The sequence below is a fragment of the Tachyglossus aculeatus genome, chromosome 16 (assembly GCF_015852505.1).
Source record: "Tachyglossus aculeatus isolate mTacAcu1 chromosome 16, mTacAcu1.pri, whole genome shotgun sequence".
Classification (NCBI taxonomy): Eukaryota; Metazoa; Chordata; class Mammalia; order Monotremata; family Tachyglossidae; genus Tachyglossus; species Tachyglossus aculeatus.
In genome coordinates, this window is record NC_052081.1 from 47582595 (window position 1) to 47598585 (window position 15991).

The window sequence follows — 15991 nt, forward strand, 5'->3', positions numbered from 1 at the left end:
CGGGCAGCCCTTCCGGGAAGGAAGGCCTCCTGGAGATGGGGGGATCTCACCAGAGGCAGAATTCCCGGCAGGATGGAGGCAGGGCACGGTGGCTAGCCCTGGCCTCCAGAGATGGGCTGACCATCGGACGGATGTCCGGCAGCTCCTTGGGGTGGTCAAGCCGTGGGGCCGGCTGGCACCCCCGGATCCATTTTCAGACGAGAGTTCTGGCTTCTCCCAGAGGGAGAGCGAGGAGGGAACCAAAGACCGGCAGAATGGAAAAAGCAAAGCCGACTGATCCCCAGGCTCCGTTTAATGCAGATTTCCCAGAGAGGCGGCCAGTCCGATGCGTCCTTCGTCCAGGCGTCATTAGTATTATCGTACTTTCACATTTCAGAAGCGTTCTGGGGGTCTGGGTGCCGGGGAGGAGCCTCAGGAGGGGGACAGGCCTCTGCCCGAGTGGAGGGGCAGGGGTCTGTCGGCCCGTGACGGTTTCTGGGACTGGGGAACGGAAGCAGAGCTGGTCTCTGGGGGATTGAGTCTCAGGTCTCTGGCCTGATCTCGATTTAGCGGGCCCCCCGGGAGTGGCTGCGGGAGGGAAGGGGGGTACCGGCCGAGCGACACTTCCCGCCCGGGCCTCGCAACCAGAGATACGCCCTCCCGCACCGGATACCTCTCCTCGCTTGGCCGGAGAGTTCAGTGTAAAGTGCTAAGAGTCCTACCGTCCGCCCCATTCAGTCTGGACCCACACTGGGCAGGGAGGGAAACTGAGGCTGAGCCCGGGGGAGAGCAAAATAGGGTCCCGGGAGATCCCGGCCCCGTCGTTCTCTCCAGAGATGGAAGGATTCCCTTCCCCCGACAGGTTTAAGCGCTCAGTACGGTGCTCCGCCCACAGTAAGCGCTCAATAAATACGATTGAATTTGAGCAGTGGCTCCCTGCCCAGCCCCCCAAACACCATAGATGTATTCCTGACTTCTGAATGTCACTGCTACCCCCTTGGCTAGGAAGTAAGGGGAGGGGTGTCTTCCCCAATCCCCACAGGTCCAAAAAATCAAAGTGCCCAATGCACCGATCAGCAGCAGCAGCAGCAGCAGCAGCAGTAGGTTCAAACCCCACCTGTGCCCATCACCATTAAACCGCGTCTGTTGCCAATTTGTACTTCCCAAGCGCTTAGTACAGTGCTCTGCACATAGTAAGTGCTCAATAAATACTACTGATGATGATGATGAGAGAGAGGGGGGCCCCTCCCTGGGGTCTCTACAGGCTGCACAGATGGCGGGGGGCCAGAGGAATGACGGAGGGGCCGTTGCCTTCGAGGAGGCCGCTCCACTGGTCAAAGTCTTCTTTCAGCTCTGGAAGGGGATCGATCGATCAGTCAGTGACATTGATTGAGCGCTCACCGTGTGCCGGGCACTGTGCTAAGCGGTTGGGAGAGGACAATAACTTCAAACAGCAGAGGGTACGGATGAGGGAGCCCCAGGGGCGATTCCCAGGGGTTCAGGGGGCAACTACAGGGCTGAGAGAGGAGAGCGGGCTCACTCGGCCTTGCTAAGATGTCTAGGGGCGTGTGCGAGGGGAGCGGGGGCGACTTCCATCACGCAGGACTTATTCTGATGACTTGACACCCGTCCACATGCTTTGATTTGTTGGCTGTCTCCCCCTTCTAGACTGTGAGCCCGTTGTTGGGGAGGGACCGTCTCTATATGTTGCCGACTTGGACTTCCCAAGCCTGTGTATATGTTTGTACGTATTTATTACTCTATTTATTTATTTATTTTACTTGTACATATCTATTCTATTTATTTTATTTTGTTAGTATGTTTGGTTTTGTTCTCTGTCTCCCCCTTTTAGACTGTGAGCCCACTGTTGGGTAGGGACTGTCTCTATATGTTGCCAATTTGTACTTCCCAAGCGCTTAGTACAGTGCTCTGCACATAGTAAGTGCTCAATAAATACGATTGATTGATTGATTAATTAGTACAGTGCTCTGCACACAGTAAGCGCTCAATAAATACGATTGAATGAATGAATGAATGAACGTCCACCCCCATCTCGATGGGATGGAGAAGGGAACAGCGGCTAACAAAAACACGGGCCAAGAGCAGAGTAAAGCCCACGGAGAGGGAAGCCATCGGTTATTGTGGTACTTGTTAAGCGCTTACTATGTGCCAAGCACTGTTCTAAGCACTGGGGTCGATACAAGATAATCAGGTCGGGCGTAGTCCCCATGCTCTTACCCCCATTTTCCAGATGGGCCCAGAGAAGTTAAGTGGCTTGCCCAAGGTCACACAGCAGACATGGGGCGGAGTGGGATTAGAACTCAGGACCTTTTGACTCCCAGGACCGTGCTCTATTCAAGCAGCGTGGCTCAGTGGAAAAGACCATGGGCTTTGGAGTCAGAGGTCATGGGTTCAAATTCCGGCTCTGCCACCTGTCGGCTGTGTGGCTTTGGGCAAGTCACTTCACTTCTCTGGGCCTCAGTTCCCTCATCTGGAAAATGGGGAATGAGACTGTGAGCCCCCCGTGGGACAACCTGATCACCTTGTAACCTCCCCAGCGCTTAGAACAGTGCTTTGCACATAGGAAGCACTTAATATATGCCATCATTATTATTATTATCTGCGTGCAGACCATTTGGAAAACGATGGGCGGTGGGGGGCCAGGGAGGACCACCCGACGAATCACGCAAGCCCTGATCTTTTAAAAAGGGAGGAAGAGGGGGGGTGTTTGGGTCACTGGTTTGCACCAAGTCCCGCAGGGTTGGGGCTGCCCTTCTGCTACGCCCGGGACCGGGACTGTCTCTATATGTTGCCAACTTGTACTTCCCAAGCGCTTAAGTAAGCGCTCAATAAATACGATTGATGATGATGATGATGAGACCCTTGCCCGAGTCCTGTGTCCGGCCCGGCGGCCCCACGCTGGAAAGGGGTCCAGGGAGCTGGGAGGGAGATTACTAACGGGTCTTCTTTCTCCTTGATCGCAGAGCGGAGGGAGGGCGGGAAACGGTCAGGGGAAGAGTGGTTTGCACCACATCGCTTCCTGTAGGCCCCGGCTCTCACAGCCGCCTGGCTCTGGGCCCCCACCTCGCTTTTCCTACCCCCGTCCGTCCCAACTGCACAGAACCTTGCTCCTCTAACAGTCGAGAAGCCCTGAGGGGGTACAGGGGAGGGGGCTGGGGGCGGGTTGAGGGGGTCTTGCCCCAGGGGCCGGGAGAGCGAGGGGTGGGCCTCCCGGACAGGTCGGGCCTCGCCTCGGGGGCCGGGGAGGAGAAAGCACGAGTCGGGGGCCAGGGCGCCCCTAAGCTCGTTCCCCACAGTGTCACCTGTCCATCACCCCCGCCGTCCCGGGTGACCATCCCCGCGTCCCAGAGCCTCTCCCGGGCTCCGGGCCCCCATCCCTTACCGAGGTGCTTCTGCAGGAAGGCTAGGATGGCGTGACAGATGATTTCCTGCCCCTCGTAGGGGTTCAGGCTCCCTCGCGTAGAGAAGAGTTTGCTCAGCAGGTTCCCCGTCACGAAAGTGAAGTCCGTTTGACTCTGATGGACCGAACCGCTTCGGGGGGACGAAGACGGGGTGCCGGGTTAGAGGTGAGGCGGGGGGGCGGTCGCACCGGGGACCCGAACCTCCGGGTGAGGGGTCCGTGCCGGGATTTTGAAAGGGCCGGTGGATTTCCCCGCCCAAAATGGCTGAGAACCGTGGAGTGAGGGCCGGGAAGAGATGGGCGAGAAGCCCCTTAATGTTGATCTGGGAGCCGAATCTGTCCCCCAACCCTCCTCCTTCCCTGGCCTCTGCCTCCCTTGCTGGCCCCGGAAAATCTGCCACCTGATGATGGGGAAGATGGTATCTGTTACGTGCTTATTATGTTCTAGGCACTGGGGAAGACACAAGCCAATCAGGTTGGACACAATCCCTGTCCCACATGGGGCTCACAGTCTTCATGCCCATTTGACAGATGAGGTCACATATGTCAATATGAGTGGTGGAGCCGAGATTGGAACCCAGCTCCTTTGGACTCGCAGGCCCGGGCTTTATCCGCTAGACCACGGGGCTGCAGGGTAGCCAGTGAATCCAAGAAAGACTTGGCGGGGAGGGGAGGGGAGCAGTGAGCGTCCCTAAGTAGACAGGGATGGAAGTTTCCTGGAGAATTCCGGGAAAAGAAGGGAGGAGATGGGCGGCCAGCCCAGGTAGGGTGGAGCTGGGGAGGAGTAGATTTGGTGGAAGGTCCCTGGGAAGGTGGAGGAGGAGAGGGGAAGGAGGAAGGAGGAAAGGACGGGGCCTGCGATCAGACCCGCACTCACAGGACGGTGATGATCTTGGTCTGCTCGTGGCGGGAGCAGAGCCTCTTCATCTTGCTGATGCTGTCGGCCGTCTGGAACTTCTCGGTGTTGATGAAGAACACGGGGCCGCGGGCGGTGGGGTACATGTCGCGCTCCAAAGGGTACATCCAGGCGTCCAGGGCCACGGCACACCTGGCGGGAGGAGCCCCCCCGCCGGCCCGAGGAGGATCCGGGACGGGGATCGGGAAGGGAAGGAAGCCCCTCAGGGCCTAGCCCACAAAACTGCAGGACCAGGGAGAGCTCCCGAAAGTGGGTACTTCCTCTTCAGGGAAAAAGAGGGGAAAGGGCGGGGCTGGAGTTCCGGGCTTCCCCTTTCCTCCCAGCAGCTGACCCTTCCCTTGCCAGATGCCCTGGGGTGGTGGTGGTACCCTTTGGGCCCTTCCCTCAGCAGCTCCTTGCCCCCCTGGGGTCCTTGGAGCTGGCCCGGGGTGGGGGTCCGGTGGATGGGAAGGGGCGACCGGAGAGACCGGAGCCACGGAGTTGGTTGGCGAAGGGCCGTGGGCGGAGAAGATGAGTGGGGAGGACATTCCGGGTCGTGGAGGATGGCCACGCCGTGGACGGGGGCGTCCGGCCCCGGAGCTCTGGTCTCTACCAGGCCCGTGCCCGCGGGCCGCCGGGGTCCGGGCTGGGCACTCACCGGAACTGAGTTTCTTTGGCCAGGGCCAGGATGGCGGTTGCCCCTCCGAACGAGTGTCCCATCACCGCCACCCGGTTCAGATCGATGTTGCCCTGGCAACAGATGCCCAGATCTCCACCTCCCTCCCGCTGTTCGGTGGGAGGCTCGGTCTGGTGGGGGCCCGGGGTTGGGGGGTGAGGGCACAGGGCATAGCTGGGGGAAAACCAGGCTCTTTCCTGGCACCAGCTGATCCTTCGTGGGCGGCCCAGTTCAGCCAGGCCACCAGGGAAAGCCCTAATGTCTCAGCTCCCGCTCTCTTCGGGCCCATGGTCTCTGGTTCCACCCCTATAGAGACCCCAAGATGGTTCCCCTCCAAAGACTGACAGGGGGTCTCTGGCCTGAAGCACCCCCCACCCACCGCTGAAAAGCAGCGTGACCTAATGGCAACAGCCCGGGCCTGGGAATCAGGGGACCTGGGTTCGAATCCCCACTCCGCCCCTTGTCTACTGTCGTGACTTTGGACGAGTCACTTCACGTCTCCGGGCCTCATTTCTCTCGTCTGTAAAATGGGGAGGAGGACTCTGTCTCCCCCTTCTAGACCGTGAGCCCGCCGTTGGGTAAGGACCGTCTCTACGTGCTGCCGACTTGTACTTCCCAAGCGCTTAGTCCAGTGCTCTGCACACAGTAGGCGCTCACTAAATACGATTGAATGAATGAATGAATGAATGATGATGATGATGATGGCATTTAGTAAGCGCTTGCTATCATCATCAATCGTATTTATTGAGCGCTTACTATGTGCAGAGCACTGTACTAAGCGCTTGGGAAGTACAAATTGGCAACATATAGAGACAGTCCCTACCCAACAGTGGGCTCACAGTCTAAAAGGGGGAGACAGAGAACAAAACCAAACATACTAACAAAATAAAATAAATAGAATAGATATGTACAAGTAAAATAAATAAATAGAGTAATAAATATGTACAAACATATATACATATATACAGGTGCTGTGGGGAAGGGAAGGAGGTAAGATGGGGGGATGGAGAGGGGGACGAGGGGGAGAGGAAGGAAGGGGCTCAATCTGGGAAGGCCTCCTGGAGGAGGTGAGCTCTCAGCAGGGCCTTGAAGGGAGGAAGAGAGCTAGCTTGGCGGATGGGCAGAGGGAGGGCATTCCAGGCCCGGGGGAGGACGTGGGCCGGGGGTCGATGGCGGGACAGGCGAGAAGTTACAAGGTGATCAGGTTGTCCCATGGGGGGGCTCACAGTCTTAATCCCCATTTTCCAGATGAGGTAACTGAGGCCCAGAGAAGTGAAGTGACTTGCCCAAAGCCACACAGCTGACAGTTGGTGGAGCCGGGATTGGAACCCCTGACCTCTGACTCCAAAGCCCGAGCTATTTCCACTGAGCCACGCTGCTTCTCATGAATGACTATGAGTCCTATTTGGGACAGGGACTGGGTCCAACCTGATTAGGTCGTATCTATCCCGGCGCTCAGTACGGTGCCGGGCACGTAGTGAGCGCTTAAATACCGCAGGGAATTAAATAAAAAAAAAAAGAAAAGATACCTTCAGGGATGACAGGTCAAAGCCGTCGGGCAGGATGTTGGCGGCGGCCCGGCCGGCCTGGGCCTCCTCCAGGAGCCTCAGTATCTGTGCACACTCACTGGCACGCTGGTGTAGCTGCAGTGGACGCGGACATCGTTAAGCCTATAAACGCGGCTACAAGTGTGGCTATAAGGCTCTAAGTGTGGCTACAATAATAATAATAATGGCATTTATTAAGCGCTTACTATGTGCAAAGCACTGTTCTAAGCTACAAGGCAAAGAGAGAAGCCCGGTGGAAAGAGCACGGGCCCCGGGCCCCAGAATCAGAGGACCTGGGTTCTAATAATAATAATAATGGCATTTATTAAGCGCTTACTATGTGCAAAGGCCCTGTTCTAAGCGCTGGGGAGGTTACAAGGCGATCAGGTTGTCCCACGGAGGGCTCACAGTCTTCATCCCCATTTTCCAGATGAGGCAACTGAGGCCCAGAGAAGTGAAGTGACTGGCCCGAAGTCACCCAGCTGACAATTGGCGGAGTCGGGATTTGAACCCGTGACCTCTGACTCCAAAGCCCGGGCGCTTTTCCACTGAGCCACGCTGCTTCTCGTCTCCCAGCCCCGCTACTTGTCTGCTGAGTGAGAAGCAGCGTGGGCTCGGTGGAAATCAATCAATCAATCAATCGCATTTATTGAGCACTTACCGGGTGCAGAGCACTGGACTAAGCACTTGGGAAGTACAAGTTGGCAACATACAGAGACAGTCCCTAACCAACAGTGGACTCACAGTCTAGAAGGGGGAGAGCCCGGGCTTTGGAGTCAGAGGTCAAGGGTTCAAATCCCGGCTCCGCCAATTGTCAGCTGGGTGACTTTGGGCAAGTCACTTCACTTCTCTGGGCCTCAGTTCCCTCACCTGGAAAATGGGGATGAAGACTGTGAGCCCCCTGTGGGACAACCTCGCCGCCTTGTAACCTCCCCAGAGCTTAGAACAGTGCTCCGCACATAGTAAGTGTTTAATCAATCAATCACTCAGTCGTATTTATTGAGTGCTTACTGTGTGCAGAGCACTGTACTAAGCGCTTGGGAAGTACAAGTCGGCAACACATTGAGACAGTCCCTACCCAACAGCGGGCTCACAGTCTAGAAGGGGGAGACAGAGAACAAGACCAAACATACTAACAAAATAAAATAAATAGAATAGATATGTACAAGATAAATAGAGTAATAAATCTGTACAAACATATATCCATATGTACAGGTGCTGAGGGGAAGGGAAGGAGGTAAGATGGGGGGGATGGAGAGGGGGATGAGGGGGAGAGGAAGGAAGGGGCTCAGTCTGGGAAGGCTTATTAAGTGCTTACTATGTGCCAAGCACTGTTCTAAGCACTGAGTACTGTTGGGCAAGTCACTTCACTTCTCTGGGCCTCAGTTCCCTCCTCCGTAAAATGGGGATTAAGACTGTGAGCCCCCTTGGGACCACTTGATCACCTTGTAACCTCCCCGGCGCTTAGAACACTGCCTTGCACATATTAAGCACTTAATAAATGCCATCATTATTATTATTAACTTCTCTGTGCCTCAGTTCCCTCCTCTGTAAAATGGGGATCACCTTGGATCTACCCCACCTGATCACCTTGGATCTACCCCAGCGCTTAGAACAGGGCTTTGCACATAGTAAGTGCTTAATAAATGCCATCATTGTTATTATTATGATTATTCATTCATTCAGTCATATTTACTGAGCGCCTACTATGTGCAAAGCACTGCTCTAAGCGCTGGACGGGAAATGCTCAATAAATACGACTGAATGAGTGAATGATTATTCCCAGACTGAGCCCCTTCCTTCCTCTCCCCCTCGTCCCCCTCTCCATCCCCCCATCTTACCTCCTTCCCTTCCCCACACCAGCTGTATATATGTATATATGTTTGTACAGATTTATTACTCTATTTATTTATTTTGCTTGTACATATCTATTCTTTTTATTTTATTTTGTTAGTATGTTTGGTTTTGTTCTCTGTCTCCCCCTTTTAGACCGTGAGCCCACTGCTGGGTAGGGACCGTCTCTCTATGTTGCCAACTTGTACTTCCCAAGCGCTTAGTCCAGTGCTCTGCACACAGTAAGCGCTCAATAAATACGATTGATGATGATGATGAAAGTGCTCAATAAATACGACTGATGATGATGACTGGATCTTAAGGGCTTCTTCTCCCATCCCTCCGGGCGGCGGCGGTCCCGCTAACCTGCGCGTTTCGAACCCGGAACTCCTTTTCTCCTTCTTCCATCCTCCGGAATGGGATCCACTCCTCCTGCAGGGGCTCGCTCCCCGGGCCCGCCGTCACCGCCGACTTACAGAAGTACGTGGTGGCAGCGGACCGGTCCCTGCGACGGACGCCCACCACGCCTGGCTCGGATCCTCGGGAAGCCCCCCGTGACCTCCCCATCCCACCGCATCCCACCCCCGGGCCGGGGTGGGATCTCACCTGTGCTCCGGCACAGCCACCAGGAAGCCGCGGGAAGCCAGCTCCATACAGAAGGCGGAGTACACCGTCCTGATAATAATAATAATAATAATAATAATAATAATACAGTGCTCTGCACATAGTAAGCGCTCAATAAATACGATTGATGATAATAATAATAATGATGGTATGTATTAAGCGCTCACTACGTGCAAAGCACTGTTCTAAGCGCTGGGGCGGTTGAGAAGCAGCGTGGCTCAGTGGAAAGAGCAGGGGCTTTGGAGTCGGAGGTCGTGAGTTTGAATCCCGGCTCCACCACATGCCTGCTGTGGGACCTTGGGCCAGTCACTTCACTTCTCGGAGCCTCAGTTTCCCTCATCTGTCAAATGGGGATTAAGACTGTGAGCCCCCCGTGGGACAACCTGATCACCTTGTATCCTCCCCAGCGCTTAGACGCTTAGAACAGTGCTTGGCACATAGTAAGCGCTTAACAAGTGCCTTCCCTTCCTTCCCTTCCCCACAGCACCTGTATATATGGATAGATGTTTGTACAGATTTATTACTCTATTTATTTAGAGAAGCAGCGTGGCTCAGGGGAAAGAGCCCGGGCTTTGGAGTCAGAGGTCATGGGTTCGAATCCCGGCTCCACCGCATGTCTGCTGTGGGACCTTGGGCAAGTCACTTCACTTCTCAGAGCCTCAGTTCCCTCATCTGTAAAATGGGGATTAAGACTGTGAGCCCCACGTGGGACAACCTGATCACTTTGTATCCCCCCAGCGCTTAGAACAGTGCTTTGCACACAGTAAGCGCTTAACAAATGCCAACGTTATTATTATTATTTATTTATTTATTTATTTTACTTGTACATATCTATTCAATTTTGTTAGTATGTTTGGTTTTGTCTCCCCCTTTTAGACTGTGAGCCCGCTGTTGGGTAGGGACTGTCTCTATATGTTGCCAACTTGTACTTCCCAAGCGCTTAGTACAGTGCTCTGCACACAGTAAGCGCTTAATAAATACGATTGATCGATTGATTGATTTAGGAGGGAAAGACAGAAGCACATTGGCCAACTTGTACTTCTCCCAAGCGCTCAGTACGGTGCTCTGCACACAGTAAGCGCTCAATAAATACGACTGAATGAACGAACATCAAGGGGGAGGAAACCAGAGTTTAGTCAGATAAAGGCCTCTTGGCAACTGCATCGCTGATCTCCCTGCCCCCATCTCACCCCACTCCAGCCCGTACTTGGCTCTGCTGCCCAAATTTTTCAAAAAACGGAGTTCAGTCCACATGTCCCCCCTCCTCAAGAACCTCCGGCGGTTGCCCATCCACCTCTGCGTCAAAAAGGAACTCCTCGCCATAATAATAATAATAATAATAATAATAATAATGGCATTTGTTAAGCACTTACTATGCGCAAAGCACTGTTCTAAGCGCAGGGGAAGTTACAAGGTGATCAGGTTGTCATCATCATCATCAATCGTATTTATTGAGCGTTTACTATGTGCAGAGCACTGTACTAAGCGCTTGGGAAGTACAAATTGGCAACATATAGAGACAGTCCCTACCCAACAGTCTTAATCCCCATTTGACAGATGAGGGAACTGAGGCCCAGAGAAGTGAAGTGACCCGCCCAAAGTCGCCCAGCTGACAATTGGCGGAGCCGGGGTTTGAACCCATGACCTCTGACTCCAAAGCCCGGGCTCTTTCCGCTGAGCCACGCCGCTTCTTATTGTTCTACTGTCCTCTCCCAAGCGCTCAGTACAGTCTTCTAGACTGTGAGCCCACTGTTGGGTAGGGACTGTCTCTATATGTTGCCAGCTTGTACTTCCCAAGCGCTTAGTACAGTGCTCTGCACATAGTAAGCGCTCAATACGATTGATGATGATGATGACTGTCTCTACATGTTGCCAGCTTGTACTTCCCAAGCGCTTAGTACAGTGCTCTGCACACAGTAAGCGCTCAATAAATACGATTGATTGATTGATTGCTCTGCACACAGTAAGTGCTCAATAAATACAACTGATTGAATGAGTAGTGAGTTCAATAAATGCAATTGATGCGCTGATTAATGCAGGGGGCTGGGGTTGGGAGTCCAACGTCTTCTGAGCCTGGCTGCCTCTACCCCCTCCTCAGTGTCCCCCCAAACCAAGCTCCCTGTTGGGGGACGGGGGAGAAGGAGGGTGGTGGGAAAGGAAAGCCGGCGGCGACTACTGATTTTTCCCCGCTGCCTGATTTTCCTGGGATTCCTTGTCACCCCCAGGGGCGGAGGGTGCTCCGTTCCCCGACCCCTGAGCAGGAAAAAGCCCTTCTAGACTGTGAGCCCGTTGTTGGGTAGGGACCGCCTCTATATGTTGCCAACTTGGACTTCCCAAGCGCTTAGTACAGTGCTCTGCACCCAGTAGGCGCTCAATAAATACGATTGAATGAATGAATGAATCGACCGCGGGAGGAAAAGGCCTCTCGCGTTTCCAAACCATCATCAGATAATGAGTTTCCTGGGTGGGGGGTGGTGGGTGAGGGGGGAGATGCAGAGCCCCAGAGGATGAGGGGGCACCCAAGACCTCCTCCAGCTCAAGCGGGATAATAATAATAATAATAATAATAATAATAATAATGGCATTTATTGAGCGCTTACTATGTGCAAAGCACTGTTCTAAGCGCTGGGGAGGTTACAAGGTGATCAAGGTTGTCCCACAGGGGGCTCACGGTCTTAATCCCCAGTTTCCAGATGAGGGAACTGAGGCCCAGAGAAGTGAAGCGACTCGCCCAAAGTCACCCAGCTGACAGGTGGTGGAGCCGGGATTTGAACCCACGACCTCTGACTCCAAAGCCCGGGCTCTTTCCACCGAGCCACGCCGCTTCATCTGGAAAATGGGGATGGAGACCGTGAGCCCCCCGTGGGCCGACCTGATCACCTTGTAACCTCCCCGGCGCTTAGAACAGTGCTTTGCACATAGTCAGCGCTTGGCAGGGGGCACTCGGCAAGACTCTTGCAGGGGGCCGCGGAGCGCGGGGTTCTCACCTGAAGGCTCCCAGCCCGTGGGAGAAGATGACGAGCGGGTAGCCGGCCGGCCGGGGCTTCAGGCGACCGTTCCAGCTGGCGGGGAGGTGGCAGTACCCTACGGCGGGGAGGGACGGGTGAGGGGGCCGCGGGTGTCGGCCGCCCGGAGGCAGGGGGATGGACCGGATGACCCTTACCGACGGCCAAGTTGAGCAGCCTGCTCCCCCAGCGCTCGTTGAGGCCCAGGTAATTGGCCAGGCCCACGCAGTACTCGTAGCGAGGAATCCACAGGGGCTGCTTGGCCCCCTCGCCCTCCTCTTGGCAGGGGTAGAAGAGCCGGAAGAAACTCCCCTGCGGGCGGCGAGAGCGGGTGAGGGGGAGCCCCCGGGCCCTCCCGTGCCAGTTTCGTTCTCTGTCTCCCCCATTTTCGACTGTGAGCCCACTGTTGGGTAGGGACCGTCTCTAGATGTTGCCAACTTGGACGACGGCGTGGCTCAGTGGAAAGGGCGCGGGCTTGGGAGGCAGAGGTCACGGGTTCGAATCCCACCTCCCCCACATGTCTGCTGTGTGACCTTCACTTCTCGGTGCCTCAGTTCCCTCATCTGTAAAATGGGGATTAAGACTGTGAGCCCCACATGGGACAACCTCATCTCCTCGTGTTCCCCCCAGCGCTTAGAACAGTGCTTTGCACATAGTAAGCGCTTAACAAATACCAACATTATTATTATTATGATTATTGGACTTCCCAAGCGCTTAGTACAGTGCTGTGCGCACAGTAAGCGCTCAATAAATACGACTGATGATGATGATGACAGCCCACAGCAGGAAGCGGCGAGTTCATCCTGTACAGGGGCAGGGCGGAAGGGTGAGCGGAGACTGCGGGCGTGGGGCAAGGGGGTCGCTCTAGAATAATGATAGCATTTATTAAGCGCTTACTCTGTGCGAAGCACTGTTCTAAGCGCTGGGGAGGCTACAGAGTGATCAGGTGGTCCCACCGAGGGCTCACAGGCAATCCCCATTTTACAGATGAGGGAATGGAGGCACAGAGAAGTGACTTGCCCAAAGTCACACAGCTGACGGTTGGGGGAGCCGGGATTTGAACCCATGACCTCTGACTCCAAAGCCTGGGCTCTTTCCACTGAGCCACGCTGCTTCTCTATCGATGGCATTTATCGAACGCAGAACGTGCGGGGGTCGAGCCAGACCCGGGGAGCCCAGAGTGGCCATCGGGCGGATCGGAGGGGCCCGGCCGGGCTGCGGGGACGCCTGGGTCCCCCATCGGCCTCAACCCAGACTGAGCCCCCTCCTCATCCCCCTGCCTTACCTCCTTCCCTTCCCCACAGCACCTGTATGGATGTATATATGTTTGTACAGATTTATTACTCTATTTTACTTGTATATATTTATTCTGTTTATTTTATTTTGTTAATGTGTTTTGTTGTCTGTCTCCCTCTTCTAGACTGTGAGCCCGCTGCTGGGTAGGGACCGTCTCTATAATGTTGCCAACTTGTACTTCCCAAGCATTTAGTGCAGTGCTCTGCACGCAGTAAGCGCTCAATAAATACGATTGAATGAATGAATGAATCGAACGCTTGCTGTGCGCAGGGCACCATACTAAGTGCTTGTGAGAGTACGCTAGACCAATATAACCCTGCCTGCAATGGGTTTACAGTCCCGTGGGGGACAGGGGAGAAGGGCCAGGGTAAGACCCCTTCTAGACTGTGAGCCCACTGTTGGGTAGGGACCGTCTCTATATGTTGCCAACTTGTACTTCCCAAGCGCTTAGTATGCTCTGCACACAGTAAGCGCTCAATCAATACGATTGAATTAATGAATGAATAAATGAATAAACAGATGCCTATAGGCGAGTCATCTTTTACACTATAGCACTTCTGTACATTCTAGACTGTGAGCCCACTGTTGGGTAGGGACCGTCTCTATATGTTGCCAACTTGTACTTCCCAAGCACTTAGTCCAGTGCTCTGCACACAGTAAGCGCTCAATCAATATGAGTGAATGAATAAATGAATAAAAGATGCCTATAGGCGAGCCATCTTTTACACTATAGCACTTCTGTACATTCTATACTGTGAGCCTACTGTTTGGGTAGGGACCGTCTCTATACGTTGCCAACTTGTACTTCCCAAGCGCTTAGTACAGTGCTCTGCACACAGTAAGCGCTCAATAAATACGATTGATTGATTGGAGAACATGGCTGCCTCAGAAGGGATGGGAGATGGGAGGTGCAAAAGGGGTCAGAGGGCAGAGCTTCTCCATCATCATCATCAATCGTATTTATTGAGCGCTTACTGTGTGCAGAGCACTGTACTAAGCCCTTGGGAAGTACAAGTTGGCAACATCTAGAGACGGTCCCTACCCAACAGTGGGCTCACAGTCTAAAAGGGGGAGACGGAGAACAAAACCGAGGGGCAAGGTGGGAGACCCGGGCCGCCGGCCCAGCCGGCCTTTCCATCATCATCATCAATCATATTTATTGAGCGCTTACTGTGTGCAGAGCACTGGACTAAGCGCTTGGGAAGTCCAAGTTGGCAACATCTAGAGACAGTCCCTACCCAACAGTGGGCTCACAGTCTAAAAGGGGGAGACAGAGAACAAAACCAAACATACTAACAAAATAAAATAAATACAATAGATAGGTACAAGTAAAATAAATAAATAAAGAGGGCCGTCGGAAGGGTCCCGTGGGGGTTTGGGGAGAGAGGTGGGGCAGCCCCACGGGGAGGCCCAGGGGCAGGGAGCCGAGGTGGAAGGGGCCAGGGGGGGAAGCGGGAGTGGTACCTGGCAGCTGTGGCCGGCCATCACGTCCGCGCAGCCCACGGCGTAGGGTCCTCCGACGGGTGGGAGTCCCAGGGACTGGTAGCCCCCCATGTCTGGAGCAGGCGGGCCGGGCTGGAAGGCTGCGGGGGCGGGCCCTGGTGAGCAGCGGGGGCAGTCGGGCCGGGCCCGCTTCCTGCCACGCTTCCTGGATCCCGCCAACCGGACTTTGAACCTTGCACAATGTCACCACCGGCTACCCCGGCTCGGGCCGGTGGCGGGCTGCCCACCTTCGGTGGCACGGGGGGCTGGGGAGGGCAGAGTCCCGTGGGGTCAGGGGTCATCACGGACAGTGGAGGGGCCTCCCCCATCCCTCCCTGTGGGCGACAGCCCCATGCCCGCTCATCACGGGACTAAGAGACGTTTGACCGACGGGGAACTCCTCCCCCGGCTCCACCATCTGCCACTATCATCATCATCATCAATCGCATTTATTGAGCGCTTACTATGTGCAAAGCACTGTACTAAGCGCTTGGGAAGTACAAATTGGCAACATAGAGAGACAGTCCCTACCCAACAGTGGGCTCACAGTTTAAAAGGGGGAGACAGAGAACAAAACCACTGTGCTGTGTGACCTCTCTGGGCTTGCCCACTTCCTTGGGAACATGGAGACAGTCATAATAATAATAATAATAATAATAGCATTTGTTAAGCGCTTACTATGCGCAAAGCACTGTTCTAAGCGCTGGGGGATACAAGGTGATCAGGTTGTCCCGCACGGGGCTCATCTATACTTGATTTCTATTAACGCCTGTCTCCCCTCCTAGACCGTAAGCTTGCTGTGGGCTGGGAATGTGTCTGTTATGTTGTCCTCTCCCAAGCGTTTACTACAGTGCCCTGTGCACAGGAAGCGCCCAATAAATACAATGGACTGACTGAATGCTCAGAGCTGGGCAGGTCCCTGACAGTGAGACGCTGACAGTTTGGTCTCCGGGAGGTTGGAAGGGAACCAAATGGTGGAGTGGATAATTGGGGGGGAGGGAAAGGTTGTCGGGGTTCGGTCTGAGTTTTCCCACCTCTCTCTCCCGAATCTTGCTCACCCCTTCCCTGCTTCTTCCCTTCTCATCCAGTATTCGCGGTTTATTATTTATTCGTGGTTTATTTTCTTAGACTGTGAGCCCACTTTTTAGACTGTGAGCCCGCTGTTGGGTAGGGACTGTCTCTATATGTTGCCAACTTGGACTTCCCAAGCGCTTAGTACAGTGCTCTGCACAC

At 54.4% G+C, this 15991-nt stretch overlaps 1 protein-coding gene across 1 annotated transcript; it reads right to left on the minus strand.

Moving 5' to 3' along the window:
- Nucleotides 1–255: 255 nt before the first annotated feature.
- PAFAH2 (platelet activating factor acetylhydrolase 2) lies at nucleotides 256–15003 on the minus strand. The gene is made up of 10 exons (XM_038758505.1): nucleotides 14741–15003; nucleotides 12139–12292; nucleotides 11963–12059; nucleotides 8958–9026; nucleotides 8718–8856; nucleotides 6501–6614; nucleotides 4954–5045; nucleotides 4278–4448; nucleotides 3383–3531; nucleotides 256–1332 (listed from the first exon to the last, which is right to left on the minus strand). The coding sequence occupies exons 1-10, from the start codon at nucleotides 14828–14830 to the stop codon at nucleotides 1238–1240; spliced, it is 1170 nt and encodes a 389-aa protein (XP_038614433.1). The 5' UTR covers nucleotides 14831–15003; the 3' UTR covers nucleotides 256–1237.
- Between the last annotated feature and the right edge of the window lie 988 nt (nucleotides 15004–15991).

Excerpts from the sequence above, each read along its gene's own strand:
- PAFAH2 (XM_038758505.1), bottom strand. The coding sequence starts at position 14,830 with ATGGGGGGCTACCAGTCCCTGGGACTCCCACCCGTCGGAGGACCCTAC. Across the intron at positions 12,060-12,138 it reads GCTGCTCAACTTGGCCGTCG|GGTACTGCCACCTCCCCGCC; the intron begins GTAAGGGTCATC and ends TCCCCGCCGTAG. Across the intron at positions 6,615-8,717 it reads TCCGGGTTCGAAACGCGCAG|CTACACCAGCGTGCCAGTGA; the intron begins GTTAGCGGGACC and ends CGTCCACTGCAG.